The 18,813-nt window shown below is 52.4% G+C and overlaps 1 protein-coding gene and 1 long non-coding RNA gene across 9 annotated transcripts in view; one reads left to right on the forward strand and one right to left on the reverse strand.

Annotated features, from left to right (window-relative positions):
* Window positions 1-3,642: 3,642 nt before the first annotated feature.
* Window positions 3,643-8,220, reverse strand: LOC113996232. Of its 3 annotated transcripts, XR_005562665.1 has the most exons (7): window positions 8,147-8,220; window positions 7,746-7,857; window positions 7,503-7,643; window positions 6,977-7,150; window positions 5,769-5,859; window positions 4,638-4,830; window positions 3,643-4,068 (listed from the first exon to the last, which is right to left on the reverse strand). It is a non-coding gene; the product is annotated as an uncharacterized LOC113996232 (long non-coding RNA). The 3 variants fall into 3 exon arrangements; XR_005562666.1 differs by lacking the exon at window positions 5,769-5,859 and having other exon boundaries at window positions 6,977-7,141; XR_003543671.2 differs by lacking the exon at window positions 5,769-5,859.
* Window positions 7,744-18,813, forward strand: part of EBF3 (EBF transcription factor 3) — a 128,747-nt gene continuing 117,677 nt past the window's right edge. For 2 of the 6 annotated variants that reach the window (XM_027737104.2, XM_039378948.1), the window contains exons 1-5: window positions 7,744-7,947; window positions 15,467-15,853; window positions 16,071-16,227; window positions 16,628-16,691; window positions 17,422-17,477. In XM_027737104.2, the coding sequence (XP_027592905.1) occupies window positions 15,720-15,853; window positions 16,071-16,227; window positions 16,628-16,691; window positions 17,422-17,477 (411 nt within the window). In that variant the 5' untranslated portion in view covers window positions 7,744-7,947; window positions 15,467-15,719. The remainder of the gene's footprint in view (window positions 7,948-15,466; window positions 15,854-16,070; window positions 16,228-16,627; window positions 16,692-17,421; window positions 17,478-18,813) is intronic. The other 4 variants (XM_039378947.1, XM_039378949.1, XM_027737109.2 and 1 more) reach the window with 3 other exon arrangements.

Consider the following 18,813-nt stretch of genomic DNA (forward strand, 5'->3'; position numbering starts at 1 on the left):
TTACTTCACTATTGCTAATTTCTGACTCAGAAATTTCCAAGGGATCTGCAGGAGGCTTTGCTGGGAGAGCTCAGCCAGGGCTGGCAGTGGAGGCTGTGGTGTCAGAGTGGCCTGGGGTATCTGCCCTCCTGAGCTCTGCCAGAAGAGACCCACAATGGGCACTTTGGTTTTCTTACAATGCCCAGAAAAGATATTTCTTGACTTTGGCTTCATCACCATGAAATTATAGCCCTACATTTACATCCCTGTGGGATTCCAGCTGTAACGAGCAGATACCAATCTGTATTTGTGGACACAGACTAGAACAGAACCATTCAGAGCCATGAGATGTTCTCTCCACAGCACTGCTGCAGGCATGTGATCCTGCAAACCAGCCTCAGTAAGAAACTCCCCCCCAGCCCTTTTTTTTTTTGGCACTGAAGAGGAAAAAAGTAGCAACAATTTGCTTTCTGATTTCCCTGCTCCACTTGCCTTTCCTGTGTGTATTAATCCATGTTTAACCTCTGGATTTGGGGAGTGTTTAAGTGTTTGCTGTGGGTAAGAGCAATGGCACAGAGAGGTTTTTGCTCCTGTCTGTGACAGACAGAGCTAGCCACCCCAAAATCCCTCTAGGCTTTCCAGTAACCCCTCCCAGCTTCACAGCAGCCTCAAAGCAGTAACTCAGAGCAAGTTAACTAAAATATTATTGTACACACGTGGGCTGTTTTCCTCAGAGTCATCAGTGTAAGCTTACACATGGTCTTGCTATCCAAAATTAATGCTGGACAAGAGACTTTTCATGCTCTGCTACTCTCAGACACTCACATCAAGCTGCCCACTTCACATGCTACATAAACCTAGGGGTACTCTTCCCACTCCTCCCAAAAATGAGTCTGAGGACCCAGAGGTTCAGGTTTCCCCTCCAAGGGAATTGTTGAGCTCCCACCAGCTTCAGGGAGGGGATGTCACCACAAGGTTGTCATGTTAAAGCTATCCTGCCAACTTACTGCCCCACCAATAAATCCAAAATTCAGAGTTCCTGCACACAAACCATCACAACACTTAGAGGTTATTGTGCTTTTAAAACATCCAAGGCTGATGGTCCAATGTTTCCTAGTTTACTTCCCTTGAGGAACCCAGCAGACCTCCACTCATCCCACCAGGGCAGGTAAACTCTTCTTGCTGCCAGGTCTGGATCATTCACGTGGAGAAGCCTCCACCTGCACAAGTTTTCTTGTGTACAAGGTGAAAACCCACCACCTGGAGCAATCCTAAAGAGCTCCAGGCATGTAAGAGTCACCAAATAAATCCTGGCTGTAATTATTGCACCCACCTGAGCTTCCATTCTCTTCCTGATGAAGCAGTGAGCAGCACCTGGCACAGCCCCTGCAGCCCCAGCCTGCCCTCCCCAGGAGCTGAAGGAAACCAAACCCAGTAATTTCTTACCCAATCTACCTCTCCACACCCGAGTGTGTGCATTTTGAGGGAGCCCCGTGGGTGCTGCACACATAAAATCACAGAATCAAAGAATCACAGAATTGTTCAGGTTGGAAAAGCCCCCAGCACTGCAAGAGCATGACTAACCCATGTTCCCAAGTGTCACATCTACACAGCTTTTAAATCCCTCCAGGGATGGGGACTCCACCCCTGCCCTGGGCAGCTGTGCCAGGGCTGGACAAACCTTTCATGGAGAAATTTTCCCAGTGTCCAACCTAAAGCTCCCCTGGCACAGCTTGAGGCCATTCCCTCTTGTTCTGTCCCTTGTTCCCTGGGAGTAGACTCTGACCCCTACCTGGATCCACCCTCCTGTCAGGGAGTTGTAGAAGGTGACAAGGTTCCCCCTGAGCCTCCTTGAGCATCAGCACCCCATGTCCCCAGGCCAGGGATGTGCTCAGTGGATCCTGGCTTGGCTGGAGGCTCCTGGGACAGGGGAAATGGGAGCCTGGGGGTCCTGAGTCCAAGTCTTGTGCTTGGGGCACTAAAAGGGCACATGCAGAGTCCTCTTAAATGAATAAATATAGTCATTTAAATTTTTGAGTGAAATATTGTTCCTTATAAGTTAGGATCTCATCTGTCCAAGCTCGGGTATTCAGCAGCTTGTCTGGTTTGTGCTCAGATTCAAACACTGCAATGAATTCACTGAGCACCAAATCCCATTGCCTGGGGCAGATGGAGCACAAGGTCCAGAACCAAACCGTGAAGATTTGGTATATTTGTCTAGAAAATAAGAAAATTGCACCAGTAGGAATAATTAATTGCTGGAAAAAAACTTACCGAGAGTTGTTGTGCATTCTCCATAACTCACCTTTTTTACATCAATATTAAATGTTGTGTCCATATCCAAAGAGGACTTGGTGAAGCCCTCAGCCTGTTTTATTCCAGGGATGGGGTCTGGTGGGCTCAGTGTTTGACAGAGGCTCAGTGAAGGAAATCACAACTCCCAGGATTTAAGCATTAAAAGGAAGTGTGCTGTTATGTGTAACAAGTGATTATATGGCACTTAAACAGGAAATCAGATGCTTCTTCTACTGCTGCATGTTAGGAAAAGAAACACGGTAATGGGTGAGGTGAGAGGTGGTTAATGCCATAATGTTTCCCTGAACGCTACTGGTGGAACCATTCTGGAATATTGCATACAATTCCTAGCATATACATACATGAAAATGTCTCTGAAATATATAATGCTTGTGGAAATGTTGCATGAGGGAGTAAAAGATCACTGTCTGCTCCTGTCTGAGAGATGATAAATACCCAGTGAGGAGGCAGCTTTTTGCAGATGATCAAACTTGACATAATTGTGAGGAGCAGGATCAGCCTGAGATTCCAGGCTGTTACAGTTGCAGGTGCTGCAGCCATGGGATTCCAAGAGCCTCTCAGCTTCCAGGGGAAACAAATACATAATTATTGGCCTTCCTGAATATTTAGGTTAGTTTGGAAATATCAGCTTTAAAGGAGAGATCACAGAGTCACAGGTTCACTGAGATTGGAAAAGCCCTCCCAGCCCATGGAGTCTACCCTGTGCCCAATCCCCTCCTTGTCACCCAGCCCAGGGCACTGAAGGCCACGTCCAGTCCTTCCTTGGACATCTCCAGGGATGGGGACTCCACCACCTCCTTAGGCTGCCCCTTCCAACACCTGAACACCCTTTCCAGAAAGAAATTCCTCCTGATGTCCAACCTGAACCATCTCTGGCACAGCTTGAGGCCGTTTCCTCTCATCCTGTCCCTTGTTCCCTGGGAGCAGAGCCTGATCCCCAGCTGGCTCCCCCCTCCTGTCAGGGAGTTGCAGAGAATGGACAAGGTCCTTCCTGAGCCTCCTTTTTTCCAGGGTGCCACAGGATGGATAAAGAACAAATTGCAAGTCATGTTTTTTGTCCCTTTTAGTATCTGATCTCGTCAAAGAAAGTTTTAAGATGCTGAAAAACCCCAAATAACTTTAGGGATATTACACTGGGAGCATATCTTGGGAAGCCATCAAAATCCCATTGCCTGGATCACCTGAAACTGGGATAGACCAAGCCCTTATGGGGCAGCCTGGCACTGGCAAAGCTCTCAAAGTGATATAATCAGGGGGTTTTTTTCTCCCTCCTGTTTCTTTTTTTTGTTGTTGTTGATTTGAATTTATTAAGTTAAATAAAATTAAAAACCAGCACATGGCCACAGGTGAGGTATCAGTACTTTTCTTGGGAAGGAATGAAGATGTTGATCCTGCTGATGCCACTGATGTTGATGATGTTGATGAAGCTGATGCTGCTGATGCTGCAGAAGCTGCCTCACACCCTGTCCCTGCTCTGGACCTGGCACCAGGAGCAGCAGGACTCTGGGCTGGGAGAGAAATGCCAGATCTCCTCTCCAAATATATGTTTAGTTGAAGCAGTGTGAGGACAGCTGTAAAAGCTGACAGGTTTACATCCACTTTTTAAAGACAGGACAGAAGAGTTCCTCAGCCACTCTAGTCAATTTTTGCCTTTTTGTGCATTAATAGTTCCAGATAAATTGTAATGAGGTGTTTTAAACTTCTGAACAGCTTCAGGTGAACTTTACAGCTGTCAGCTGGTGTCTATAAACTGTCCAAGAGTCCTATAAAAGGCTGTGAAACAAGAGCAAAATTAGGAGAGAAATACATCACTTCAAAAATCCAAAAATAAATAAATTAGTGGAGTGCGTTTTTAGTGTTACTTTTTTAGCAGGTCACCAGAATGGAGCATTGCAGGAAGAAAACACCTTCTGACACTGCTAATATTCAGGATGCACTAATGAATTAACGGAATTATCCCCACAATTCTTGTTTTCTCGGATTTGTCATGTCAGCCTGTCCAGCTTCAGTTCTGTGCTGACATACAGGCATAAGGATTTCTTTTCAAAAACATACATCTTATTTCATATCTAAATTTCACTGCTGTTACCCTAAAATAAAAGCAATAAATAATAAATAAGCTCTTACCTCTATCACACAAAATTCTTATTAGTCAAGCAGTTAAACCTCTGAGCCTTGTAAAAACTGAGCATCTGATTGTGAACTGAATTCTGTCAGCAAAACACAACTTTTCCTTGCTGGTAATGCAGCAGAGAAGCAGATTGTGGATATAATTCCACCCAAAACAAAGCAGACAAAAGAAAACACACTCAAATCCATTATTTAGTGGGTTCAAAACATACCTGAGCAGGTCTCTGAGGTGCTGACACCTGGGATCAGTCATTTCACCTTCAAAGAAACTAAGGCCTGCATCATTTTTTATCTCGTTTCCCGCTTTATTTGCTGTTTGTGTTCAGTCAAAGTTCAGTTTTTCATGAAGCTGCTCAAACAGAAATTCCAGCCCTTTCCATAATTTATGCTGTAACGATACATAACCTGAATGGAAGGAAATACTCATTGGAATAGTGGGATACACCTGGGTGCCTTTCTGATTTGGGTTCTGGCTGCAGAATGTGATCCAGGATCTGCTGTGAATTTGACCCTTGATGTTCTTCCAGCAAGGGAAGGGATGAGGTGTCTGAGCCTGGGGATGTCCCAGCCCCGACAAGATCCTCTGCTGGGATGCAGAGCATGGAGCAGGAATAGGAGCAAGGGGAAGAGATGATTTCTTTAGCCAGTCCCATATTGATGGACACAGGTAGGATCTAGTGGACAGTGTCCCTGCCTATGGCAGGGAGGTGGAACCAGATGATTTTTAAGGTCCCTTCCAACCAAAACCATTCCGTGATTGATTCTATGATATAAACTTGCCAACTAAGGGGTCCTAAAACCCTTCTCCAATTTCCCTTCCCGTGCCAGGAGCTCACAAACAGTTCTCCCTCATGGGCACATCCTGGTGTCCTGCAGAATATCAAGGTAGCACTGTCTGCAAGTCAGCATTTCATGTAATATTTAATATTTCATTTCATATTTCATTCCCCAGAAATATTCACAATATCTTGTGAATATTCACCTTGTAACTTCTCCTTCTCTTGCTTCCTGTGCTACTCAATGTGAGCTGAGTTACTCAACTCAGTTACAGATTCGGAAAAAAATGGTTTATATTTATTATTCACCTCCTCCTTCAGGACAGGGACACTGTTAAGTGCAGTAATTGAAGCAGATAACTCCAACTTCCTCTCCCTGCAAGCGTATTGTCATGCACATACATCTTGATTAGATCATTTTCCTTGTGAAAAGGAAGAGGTTTTGTACCGTGGTGTCTCAGATAATTTCCAGCAGAGTCTGCTGGTGGAGTTCTCTGATAGCACTATTTCAATTCGATATTCTTCTCGCTGCTGTTTATTTTTTCCGAGCGCTCACGTTTCCCTCACCTGTCTCCATCAGCAGGTCGCAACACTTTTGCACTGGCAAACAGGCCTGGAGGCAAACATTCCCTGTCGCTGCTGCTTTCTCTTGGAATCCCTGATAGGGAGGGAGAAGCGGCTGCATTCCTGCGCGCCTGACAGCCCGCTCGGGCTGCTGGAGGAGGAGTCGCTGTGATTTTGGCTGGTGCGGTCCCTGGTGGGTCCTGCTGCCACATTCTATCTTGAACTCGTGTCCACGCGACGAGTGACCTCCCACCCCACGACCCCGCTGCCAGGAGGGCTCTGAGCCGGGGGATTCCGGGCGGAGCAGAAAGACAGATCCTTAAGGAAGGGGCCAGCGCTTCAGTCAATGTCCTCTTACATCCCTGGCACTTCCCACTAAAGTATTTAACCCTCAGCACCGTTGATTTAAAAGGCTGGAGCATAACCAACCTTTCTTTTCCGAGGAGTACAATCAGCATGTGAAAAATAGATGATCTTTTTAAATGTTTAAAAAGTGCATTGGTGATGCTCCTCGAGACAGGAGGAGAGTGGCACAATTAATTTCCAAGCCTTACAGCTCTTCTGTGGGATTGTAACAAAAGCAGGGGTGGTTTGGGAGTGTGAAGGGAAAGATTTTGGGGAGAGCATCACCTGCACGGACAGCCTGCCTTGGGAATATCACACGGCTGTCGAGGAACCTGCTCAATAAATATTTCGTGAACACCTTTTTATCTGAATAAGACACTAGCTCAGCCTCCATGCAAAAAGTATGTACTGTCAATGGAAGCAAATTCCATGTTATTTTCCAACAGAATGTTCCTTGGTTTGTGGGGAGATGTTGGATTGGGCGGAATCCTCTGGGCTCAGGCCTGGAGCAAGCAGCTTTCCCTGTCTCTGCCTCCTGATTTCATCCATTCTGACTTCACAAAGCCCACAGAGACATTTTGTCCTTTCCAGTCAGGAATACTTTCTAAAATTTGTGTATTTTCCAGTTTTCTAGGCATCAGATTTATAAACTTCCCTTGAATGAATCCCATGAACTGAACCTGTGCAGTCAGGATGTTGTAAAACAATTAAAGTCCAGATCCCTCAGTTACCCTGTGGGACCTGCTAAGACCCTGTCAGGTGATTCGTGCTGGATCCCCAGACCTCAGGTCCACCCTCCAAATCCCAGGCCAGGCATGAAAAACCCTCCCCAGAACACTGTGCCAAAGCACCTTCTGTGACCGTACCTGTGGTGGGGACACATCAGGACACCAGGGTTGGGTTGGCATTGCTAGAGCTGACCCCAACTTTCAACACCTCCAGTGCATCCGGAGAACTTAAGCAGCAGCTGAGCTTGTCCGTGGGTGAACACAGCAGAAGCAACCCCACGAAGTTCCCCTGGTCAGAAGAATCTGAAAGATCTGCGATGGTCACCAGGGTGAGGGGTAGCGTTGGCCACGGTCACTGTCCCTGTACCCACCCCAGACACAGGTCTGGACGTCCTCCAAACCACCCCATCCAAGCTCCTGCCTCACCACCCGCAGCCTCCCTTCTCTCCCAACTGCTAAAAGCCTTCGCTCTGTACAAATTAAAACAAACCAGCGAGTAGCTGCTGTCAGAACAAACCTGGAGGTGAATGTTCCCTGAATTTATAACCAAGGCGAACACCAAGAGGTTTATTTTTTATAAATGTAGCTCCATTCCTAAACCCCAGCTTCACTTCCCAGCAGGAATCTGCCTGACTTGGAAACCACTACTTTTTTTTCTAAATACCTTCACATCTCGTAGCTGTACATCCCTCACAGAGACGCTGGAGCTATAGGAAGTATCCGTGGTAGGGGAGAGCTCGCTAAAGATCTCAGCAGTTCTCCCTCCTCGAGGATTAACCAATGCTGCAGGAGTTCCTGGGCTAAACTGGGAGAGGGAGGGGAAGGAAGAGCAGAAATAAACAAAATAAACTCTCTCCCAGCCAGTCGCGTTCTTTGCGCGCCGCATCCCCGGCGCGGCCACACGCACCTCAAATCGAAGTGCAACGCAGCTGAGAAGTTCTGCGAGCCCAGTGCCGCCAGTATCGCGCCAGTACCGCACCAGTATGGCTGAGGAGGCGGGCGGCGAGCACCGGCTCCGGCTGGAGAGGGGGAATTAAAAGAGTTGGAAAAGATGTGACCAGCGCCTCGCCGGCAGTTTCTCTCCCCCGTGGGATGTGGAGCCAAGAGCGGTGAGTTCCCACGCGGGACATTCCCGGGGGTCGCAGCCCCTGCGGGACAAACTGTTGCGTTTCTGGAGCGTTTTGCTGCGTGGACGCGGGGCAGGGGGGATGCGGGGAGAGGGGGGATGCGGTACCGCGGCGTCCCGGGACGGATGGGACGGGACGCGGAGCAGCCCCGGGGGATGCGGGGAGAGGGGGAATGCCGTACCACGGAGTCACAGGACGGGACGCGGGGCAGCCGCGGGGAATGCGGGGAGGGAGACGCGGTGCGGGGCGGCCCGGGCCGGACGGGCCGGGCCGGGTCGAGGTGCGGGCTCGCCCCCCGCTCTCCCCCCGGGGCCGCGCCGCCGATTCCGCCCCCGCGGGCGCCCCGCGCCCCCCGCTCGCCCCCGCCCGCGCAGCGCGGAGCGCGGGGGGCGCTTGCGCACTGCTGCGCCCCGCGCACCGCCGGGCCCCCCCGCGCCGCGGCCGCGCTGCGCTGGGCCAGAAGTGTATTAAAGCGCGGGGAGCTCCCGCACACTCCGCGCGTCCCCCTCCTCCGCGAGCGCTGCCCTCCGCGCGCCCCCCGAACAACCGCGCAAGGTAAGCGCCCGCGGCCGCCGGGGCGCGGAGCGGGGGGTGCGGGACGGGGCGCGGGCGGAGGGCGCGGGTGGCGGAGCGCCCGCTTACCTGGGACGCGACGGGCCGAGCCGTGCGCGGGGGCGGCCGTCCCGCGCCCCTGCGCGCCCCCTGCACGCCCGCGTCTGTCCCGCCGCGCGGGGACTCGGCTGCGCCCGCGGGTTTGCGCGTCCCGGCCGCTTGCGCGCAGGCAGCGCGGCGGGGATGCTGCGAGCCCGGCAGGAGTACGCCCGGCCCTGCGCGGCTCTGCGTGGCCCTGCGCGGGGTCTCGGCGGCGCGGAAGGGTCTCCGGGCTTTTTTTCCCCCCTCCCGAGCACAGGAGGGCAGAGCCAGGCACTGCCAGAGCCACCGCGCCGAGGTGGCCGGGCTAAAAGGCAGAAAGCAATTAAAACTCCTCCTTTCGGATTAACAACCAAAAATTGATCGATCTGTCAGGAATACTGTTGATTTATGAAAGGTGCTTATTTCCTTAGTATGGAGAATTTTATGTTCTCTAGGTGAAACTGAGTTCACCCAGCTCCAGAGTAGATTGATGTTTTAATAAAAATAAATAAAGGGAAAAAGCTCGCCCGGTCTTTGGGGACATCAACTCTCAAATCGCGGAGTTAGACTAACAAATCAAATCGCATTATCTTTACATTTCACATCTTTTAATAAAAAAAAATAATTAAAATATTGCACGCAGCGCCGCAGCTTTTATCGCAGCAAAGTTTTAATATGAGGTTAAAAAAAAAAAAAAGTTGAAATAACAAATAATCAATGGTCGATCTCGGAGGCTGCGGGGGGGAACGGGAGCGGCGGGGCCGGGTGCGCGCAGCACGGCCGCCCGCGCAGTGTCCTGTAGATGGCACACGGTCCCCACGCTACAGAGCCTCGGAGGCGGCGAGAGGGGATCTGCCGAGGGAAACGGCCATCCCAGCACTTGTTGTTTACCCAAACCGGGGCGCTCGGAAATTCATTGGAAATTCAAGCCCGAGGGGCGCGGGGAGCTCCCGGGCCACCCGCTGACCGCCCGCGGCCGCGGGACTTGCGCGCCTGGCGGGAGCGGGAGCGCGCTTTGCGGGGATGCTGTCGGGGAAGCGGGAGCGGGGAAGCGGCCCGGGGGGCCCCGGGCCGGGCCGGGCGCCCCGACACGTTTGTCTTTGCAATGTAAATCGCGGCGGGACAAATTGCTTATTAACAGTCGGGAAGAGGCGGCGGTTTCCTTCTTTCTTCTTTTCTTTCCCGGTTTTCATTCCGGCATGGCCCCCAGCTACGCTCGGGGCAGCCTCACCGCCCAGCAGTTTTCCCTTCATTTCAATATCCTAAAGAAAATGCAAATCACCACGCTGTGGCCTTTTTAAAAAGTTAAATTAGCAACAGCTTTAAGTGACTCCATTAGCATGGAAAACATACAAATGTTTAATGTGGGAATAGCCTGGCTTTTGGAGCTCGGCGAGCGCAGCGAGGCGGTGGGCTGGCGCCGAGCCCAGCTCGGGGGTCCCCCGGTGCAGCATCCCGGGACCCCCGCGGGAGCCACCGGCCGGGGAGGCACCGCGCGGGCTCCCCGCAGCTCCCCGCGCCGCCGACCCGCTCGGGAGGCTTTAATTATTTACAGGAGCGCTGTGGCTTGCGGGGAAATTGCGAGGCAGCTCTGGGGCGAGGGGACGGGGACCTCGGCCCGGTGTGTCCCCCCTCGGGGCATTCCTGTCCTGCCCGGTGGGCGAGAGCTGCGCTGCCCCAGCCTGGTCCCGGCCCTGCTCCCGGCGCTCTCCTGCACCTCTGCCGTGCGGGAGAGGCATGCGGTCACTCGGCCGGGCCGGGGCTCCACCACTGGTCGCCCCGGGGACAAAAGTGCTTGTGACAGCGGGAAGTTTTGCTCCGCGAGTGCGGCGGGGCGAGCAGCCCGTTCCGTGGGGCCCCACCGGCTCCCCGCGCCCGGTCCGTGTGGGAGCCCCGCACCGCGGGCATTTCCCGTGCGCTGGTGGAGGATGTTCCCGGATCCCTGCAGGGCAGAGCGAGCCCTGACCACGAAGGAGTTAAGGTTTCTATTATTCAGTCGAGGTCTTGTTAGGATGTAATCTGCATTTTCTAACTACTGCGTAATAAAAAGTGAGAAGTTTTGAGACACCTTTCTTGATTATACCTTTGGCGATACTTTAGGTTTTACATTTAATTTGCATTTTGTTCTTAGTGAATATTGAAGTCTTGAGTGGAGGATTGAATTTTATTAGGACATCTGGACTGACAATATCAAATCAGACACCAACGTCCCAAAGCATGCTAAAATTTCAGAGTTAATTAGAACGAAGTGTGTTTAATTAAAGCCAATTATAATATCTGAAATTATCTGATCGATCCTTGTTTGTTCAGTTGGAGTCAGTTTATATTGTTCTCGCCGCACGACGGGACCTGTCCGGCCGCCAGCTCCCCGCGGCCCCGGCTGCGCACCCGCGCTGCTCCGCGGGGGCGGCCGCCCCTCCGCCCAAGCGGCTCCGAGCCCCCTCAAACCCCCTCCCCGCTGTCCCGGGGGAGCAGAGACGCGGCGGCCCCGCAGTACCCCCGGGCCGCGGCCCCGCATCCCGCGGGGACCGGGAGGGCAGCGCCCGCGCAGCGGCCGCACCTTCGGGAGCCGGGCAGCGCCCACGGGGAGTTTTCCCGTCCGAGCACGGCGGAAGTTTAAGCCTTTTTTTTTCTTCTAATTTTTTCGGGGTTTTTTTTCCCCTTGTTTAAGAACTAATTTTGGTGTAACAATATTGGGGCGCGGGGCCGCGGGAACGCGCCGGGGGTAGCGCGGGGCCGAGCGCCAGTTTGGGTAAAACAGCCCTGCACCCACAGGGAGTTCCGTGACCCCGAGCCAGACCCACCGCCCCGCCGCGCAGCGTAGCCGCGGGCCGCGCAGGGCCGCGGGAGGTGCGCGGGCGGCCGAGGAGGCCCAGGGCGACCTGGCCCGGGCAGGGGGAAGGACAGACCCTCTGAGCCCCTCTGAGCCCCGCAGCATCTCCGCGCAGCCGGTGCCCGCCCTGCGGTGCCTGCGCGGGGCGCGGAGCGGGGCAGCTCCCTCCCCATCCCGGCGGGGCGGGCGGCAGATGCGGGCGGTGGTACCGCACCGCTGGCCACGTCCGCTCTCCAGCGGGCCCGGGATGCTCAGGAATGTGAATACAAGCACTGAAACTGGCCCAAAGCGGGCGAATCCATCCCGAAAGGCGGGCGGCGAGCGGGGCCGGGCAGCGCGGGGGTCCCGCACCTCTGCGCGGGCGGCCTTCCCGCAACCTGTACCCTTTGCGGGGCGCTGGGGGCCTCGGCTGCAGGCGGTGCAGGTCGGTGTGCCCCAAAGCACCGGCGGCAGCGCTTGGTCCTGGGCTTCGCTCCGCTCCTGGGCCCGGTTCGGCCTCTGCCCTGGGCGCAGGATGCGCGACTCCCCGCAGAAGGGCCGGGCCGGGCCGGGCCCTGCGGCGCTGCGCCCCCGCGCACATCACCGCCTCCCTGGGAATTAGCGCCCTGGAGCATCGGCCAAGGGGCCGCCGCTCCTGAAAACACCCGAAAACACAGATTTACCCGAAAATAGCCATTTCTCCCTCCTGCAGCGCGGGGGTTGGCAGAGATTTGTTTTGGTTACGCCGGGCATAAATTACACCCGATGCAACCCGGCGCGTTAGTAATGAAGGCGCCTTCCAACAATAAAATTGAAATATGGACTTTGGCGAGCTGCGGGGGCCCGGCCGAGCCCCCCGAGGGCAGGGTCGGAGCCGCCGCTCCCAGCTCCCACCGCAGCTTCCCGCTGGGAAAGTTTGTGCGGTGGGAAGCGCGGAGCTGGGCAGCTCGGGGCCGGCCCACGGCCGAGGAAACAGAGAAACTACCTCACGCGCTCAAACTTCTGTGATCTAAACCGTGAAATGAGAAACAAGTAAAAATAATAACAACAAAAAGGAAAGAAAAAAAAGTGAAATGATTAAGATAATAGTCCCGAGGGGATTGTCCCGGGGGGGAGGGGGGGGGGATAAAATAATAAAGTTTAAGGCAATACTACAAGGGCGGTGGGATAAGGGTATCAATTTTAACCCACGCGCAGCGCGGGATGCGGTGTCCGGCCGCGGTGCGGGGCAGGAGGACGCGCTCGGAGGCGGCGGCGGGGGTCTGCCCGCACGGGCGGTGCGGGGCGCGGGGGGCGCGGAGCGGGGCCGGGCCGGGGGACAGCTGGGCTGCGGCCATCTGAGCGGCTCCGCCGTGACATCTGGGAGCCCGCTGGTGTGTGGCACGCGCATCGCTTGATGTCGCTATTTAAATGCAAATTTGCGGGGGGATCACTGAAGCCTCACCCCGTAAATTCACACAAAAGGGAGACTTGGCGCCGGAGGAGGAGGAGGAGGAGGTGGAAAAGGAGGAGGAGGAGGAGGGCCGCGGAGCCGGGAGGGCTCGGGCCGCCCCCCGCAGCCGCGCACACCCCCTGCCCTCCCGGCGCCGGCCGCGGCCCCGCTCCCCGCGCCTGCCCCGCGCAAGGTGCGGCGGCGGCTGCGGGGCCGCGATCCCGCACCCCGGGAGCGGGCCCGGGGCTGAGGGGGATGCCCAGGCTCTGCTCCCCTCCCTCCTCGGCCGGGAGAACGGGAGGACCTGTCGGGGGCGGGATGCCGGCCTGGCAGCGGTGCGGGGCGGCGCGGGGCGGTGCGGACAGCAGCATCCCGGGCGGGCTCCCGGCCGCCGGCAGCTCCAGCCACAGTGACACACACACACACACACACAAAGATAAAGTTGGTGAATGATAAAGACCGTATTTTCCACGCTTTGGGTGCAGGACCAGATGATCTAGAAAATGAGCTGAAATAGATTCAGGCTCAGAGCCTGTTGTGAGGAGCAGCTGATTCCCCCATTCCTGGCCAGATGGCTTCTGAACACAGATTTGCATTCATTTTCGCTTAATATCGTCCAAAATAGTGGGGCAGCTGCATTTGTTGTCAAAAAGGTTTAAAACTCCCTTTCTTTCTGGGGCAGGATCGTTACCTTATGTGATGGGCTTATGGAACTTTTTTTTTCTCCCCTCCTTAGTCAACAGTATCAGATTTAAAAGGATTTGTTTTAAAACCTTCTAATTTGGTAATCAGATTTAAATCGCCTTGGCGCGTGTAATCTGAATTAAAGATACTGTAAATGATTTTAAGCTTTCGTTAGCGGAGGGTAAGCACCAACTTCGGCGTTGTTCATTTGAAGAAATATCTTACAATTATAGTGGTGTTGGGCATTTTTTACCTTATTTTTAGGAGGCAGAATTTTGCGGGTTCGGGGGATCGGCGGCCCCCTGCGCCAGCTCGAGGTCCCCAAATGTGTCCGTGCCACAAAATGCCACCGCGAGCATCGCATTGTTTAGGAACTTTGGTATCGCTGCGCGATAAAAGTGTTTGGGTTTGTAATCTGCTCTACTGTACCTCAAAAGCTCCGGACTGATTATGAATACAGGAATTTTCTTTTAATTTCTCATGAATAGTTTCCATACACTTTGATTTAAGGTTATTAACATTCTATAGACAGTGGCATCTTTAATATGTGGCGATCGCTTCTAAAGACTAATCTCATTACCCTCAAATAGTCATAAAATATGATTTTATTATACTTACGTATTTAATTAGACGGCCAGCAATGTAATGGATTTTGAGATCGGGTAGAGCAACAGCTTTGATAATTCACTTATCTTTGGCAATAGTCATTAACCCCCAACACCAGCAAAATAGATTGCTTTCTAACACATCTTTTTTTTTTTTTCCCCTTTTCCCTCACCCCTTGGAGAAAGGGGATCCTGATAACACAAATCGGACTTTCGATTTTCACCGATTCATTCAGATATTAATGCCGATTTTCACGGAGTCGGTGAAATATTAACACAGGGACGTTGGAAACTCACAAAAATAAATATAAAAAAAATATTAAATTAAAAAAAAAAAAAAAAAAAAAAAAGAGAAGGAAGTCGTAGCCCTTACTGGGCGGAAAAAGCTCATCACTTGAGGAGGAGATATATATATAAATATAAATGTATAAAAATATATATAAGTATATATTTATATGGAGATATATATAGATAGATAGATGGACAAGGCGGACCTATAGCTGTGGATATATTTGTGTGTGCACATGAAGTCTTCAAATATAGGTATTTCTGGGCATGTCCGCCCGTGCATTTATAGAGAGGCGATCGTGGAGGGGCGCATCCAGCATCCCACCCTTTGTCCATCCCCAGACCTCCCCACGACCCTCCACGCGGGTCACATCCCCGCCGAGAGGGTTTTACCCCCTTCCCGCTTCCTCGAAGCCACTTGCAAGAAGATCTCGGGACCTCTCTGCGCCGCGGTCCTGCCCCCCCCGTCGGGGAGGGGGGGTCGGGGCAAGGCAGGATCGCGACAGCGAGCGACCGAACCCCACGCTCCATATAAGGCGGTGTGCCCGCCCCTTAACGACGTCATCAGTGACGCCACCTCTCCCGCGGTGGCGGGGGCCCGACTCCCGGGGAAGGGGCGCGCTCCTCGGGGAGGGAGGGCCGGGCTCTGCGCGCCTCCGTCCATTCCGCGAGACGCCACGGGCCCGCGCCCCGTTCTCCCGTGTGCCCGGGAACACCTCCGCGGTAATCAGGATTTTTTTTTTTTTTTCCCCGTTTATTTGTCTTTTGGAGCAGGAGAGCCTTGCCAGAAAGTGGTCGATTCAGCAGTGTCCTGAAGCTTTTTTTTTTTTTCCGAGCCGGTTTTTACTAGGATGACACCACGTTGAGCGCGTCTGCAAACAACAACAACAAAAATATTTATTCTTTTTTCCCCCCTCCCCCGCCCAAAAAAAAAGCCACCTCGCAGTGTCGCCGGCTACAGTTATACTTTTTCCTTCTTTTTTTTTTTTTTTTTTTTTTTTTTTTTTTAAACCACCAAACTGGAACGCCATCCAACTCGCCGCACAGAAGTACTCAGTAAATTGTTTATGTCGTGCCAATACAGGACAGATTGAAGAAGGAAGCAAGACTTGAACTGGGCTTTTCTCCTACTGATCACAGGGAGTAAAGTCATCTCTTATATTCCAGTCGCCAAGGAGAGAGAGAGAGAGAGAGCGAGAGCGAGCGAAAATCAAGCAACAACCAACCCACCCCGTATCTGACATTTCCCTCAATTTTAACCCCTTTTGGTTAGGAGCTGGTTTTGCCCAAATTTGTTTTAATGTTTGGGATTCAGGAAAATATACCAAGAGGTGGGACGACCATGAAAGAAGAACCGCTGGGCAGTGGGATGAACCCGGTCCGCTCATGGATGCATACTGCTGGGGTAGTGGATGCTAACACGGCCGCCCAAAGGTACGTCTGCCAAATCTTCTCCCGGCGGTTTTCTCCTCCTGTATTTCTCATCCCGGCCGTAAATCCCCCCCCCCAACTCCCCCCCCGCCCGCCCCGTATCAGTTACAGCCTCCCCGCTCCGCGCTCCCCGCATCCCCCCGCATCTCCCCGCGGCCGCGGAGCCTGCGCGCCCCTTCCCGCCGCTCTCACCCACGCCTTGTCTTGTTTTCTCCCGCAGCGGCGTGGGGCTGGCTCGGGCACATTTCGAGAAACAGCCGCCTTCCAATCTCAGAAAATCCAATTTTTTCCACTTCGTCTTAGCTCTGTACGACAGGCAGGGACAGCCGGTGGAGATTGAGAGAACAGCTTTTGTGGACTTTGTGGAGAAAGAGAAAGTAAGTCTGCCTGTTATCTTAATTTTTTTTTTTTTAAATTTTTTAAGCGTGATTTCATTGATCCAAGCTCATTCCCAGCCTCGAAGCCCTCCCCGGCACTCCAGCGGCGCCCACGCCACGTGCGGGTCCCCCCGGTCTCACGGCCGCTCCGAATAGACCCCGGGGTTAGAAACTTATCGCCGCGTCCCCGACTTATATTAAACACCGGGAAAACGGCAAAACATGACATATTTGCACCGAGCTAATGACATCATCAGCGCTCCACCAAAAAAAAAAAGTGACCGTGGGCTGAATTTCTGCAAACTGTTAATTCTGAGCCGCTTCAGGGACGAGAAAAATGTGCGTCAGGAGGAGGGCGATATTTTTCATGCTAAATGTAATTATTTATCGTTACTTGCAGGAGCCAAACAATGAAAAAACTAACAATGGGATTCATTATAAACTTCAGTTATTGTATAGCAATGGTAAGTTGTCGTTCTCTCATTTTTGAGCGTCCGTGTGCCGCAGAAAAGTCTGATGTTCCTTTTCGAGGCCTTTTTTTTGGGGGGGAGGGATCAGGATAAAGGATATAAAGATTTCGAGATTAAAATTACACGCGTGTAAACACGGCTCTTTCCTTGGCATATAAGGAAAACAAAACGTAAAGGATCGATAAGTCAATGGTACTTCACATGATTAACCGGTTGGGCTTGAAGTGGAAAGTAAAAAAGGGGATCGATGGATGCTCGGGCACAGCGGCACTTTTAAGGGACTTCTTTCTTTTTTTTCCCCCTCCAGTTTTGGGAACTAATGGTAATCATTGGGATGGGGTGAGTGGGCAGAGCGGAGCCCCGGCCCGACGGAGCCGGTTCCTCGGGCGCGGGAAACCCGCGGGGGGCCGGGGAGCCCCAGCGCGGGGGTCCCGCGTGTTCCCCGGGGCCGTGGGGCCGGCACAACCCGGCCTGATGGGGGGGCTGGCCCGGGCACGGCCCCCCAAGCACCGGGAACAGAAGGGGAGCATAACTCCGCCAGCAGCTGATATCTGGATTTTTTAAATTATTATTATTTTTTAATTTTGAATTTTCTTTTTGAGCTGGCGCGGGGCCGATCCCTGCCCGCCGCGGTTAATTGCCTGACCTCATCCTTTCCTTGTGGAATTGGGGTGGTTCGCTACCTAAATCCTGACCGGAATTTGTCTCTGCTTTCCCTCCCCAGGAGTTAGGACAGAGCAGGACCTGTATGTTCGTCTAATAGACTCAATGACCAAACAGGTGAGAAAGTTTACGCTTCTCTTACCACGCGAGTTACGAAGTTTGTATTTTGCCCTTGCGAGGGGGGAGGTGGGGCTGGGGGGGGAATAAACCGGTAGAGCGCACCTACTTCTAATTTACCTGAGCGAGTAAATCAGCTACCTGCTAACTGAGATCCCTATTACCGGAGGATATTTGGGAAAGAGAAAAAGGTGTGTTGTTGCTCTTCGAGGCAGCGTTGGAATCATTCAATAGTGTGTGTGGCATTGAGTACAACGTCACGGGAACAGATGTTTGATATAATTAATTTAGCGAGGGAGAAAGGAAAGGGGAAAAAATCCCATCGAGTTGCCCAGATTTATTTTTCGATGCACTTTTTCCCATTTCTAACTTTTTTTTCTGACGATATTTTTCCTCGGTGAGGAGAGGGCAGCCCTCTTGCCAACACTCCGAAACTGGCCGGGATTAGTCCTTTTTCTTTTATAATGCGACGATCCAGTAACGCGAGACGTTTATTTGGATTTAAAAGTTAAATGTGCTGAGGTGAAAAGTCATCTTGTTCTCCTCTAGTCCATATTCACCTCTCAGCCCCCCATCTCCATAATTCAAACTCCATGCTCCAGGGGTCACCCAAACCCGTCCATTTCCCTGAGATCAGCTTCTGTTTCTTCCTCAAACCTCTGTCATACCTTGTAAATAACATAATTACAAGCAGTTCCTTATTAAATTATTTAACCTGTCTTGGTCAACTTTTCCGATGATAACTACGTGTTATCAGCATTGCACCGCAGCAATTACAGACACAGCTTGGGATTTAATCAACTTTATTTCTTTTTTCTTTATTTTAATTTTTTTTCCTCAGTGACATTTCATGATTTTTTAAAATTATTATTAATTCAAATTTTTTTTTGAGGGGGGGTGAGGAGAAAGGTGAGAATGGGGAATAATTTACAGTGTTCTGGAAATCTGATCCCAGCGATGGAAATTAAAACCATTCCCCCAATCTGCCGGGTTGTAACACCCCTGCGTGCTCTGCACTCCCGGTCGAGGCCGGCCTGCCCACATCCATTATTTTTGGGAACTTTGCAGCCCCCGAGGCAGGGGCAGGAGAGTCCCCCGGGTCGGGGTGGGCCCCGCGCAAGCTGCGCACACGGCTGCGCTGCCACCCCGCAGAAACTTTCTACTTCTCCTGACTAAATCTGGGTTGGATCTAAACGTCTCCAGGAGTAAAATAGCGGGATTTCCACCCGGAGAAAAGCAGAGCTGACAGGCCAAGTACAATTACTCTGACAAAGACGGAGGCGTCGTACCCTTCAATAATTATTTCGCTGGGTTACAGAGGAGGCTTTTAAACTCC

This window comes from Pipra filicauda, unplaced genomic scaffold, assembly GCF_003945595.2.
Source record: "Pipra filicauda isolate LSUMZ 115617 unplaced genomic scaffold, ASM394559v2 scaffold150_size2825430_pilon, whole genome shotgun sequence".
Lineage (NCBI taxonomy): Eukaryota > Metazoa > Chordata > Aves > Passeriformes > Pipridae > Pipra > Pipra filicauda.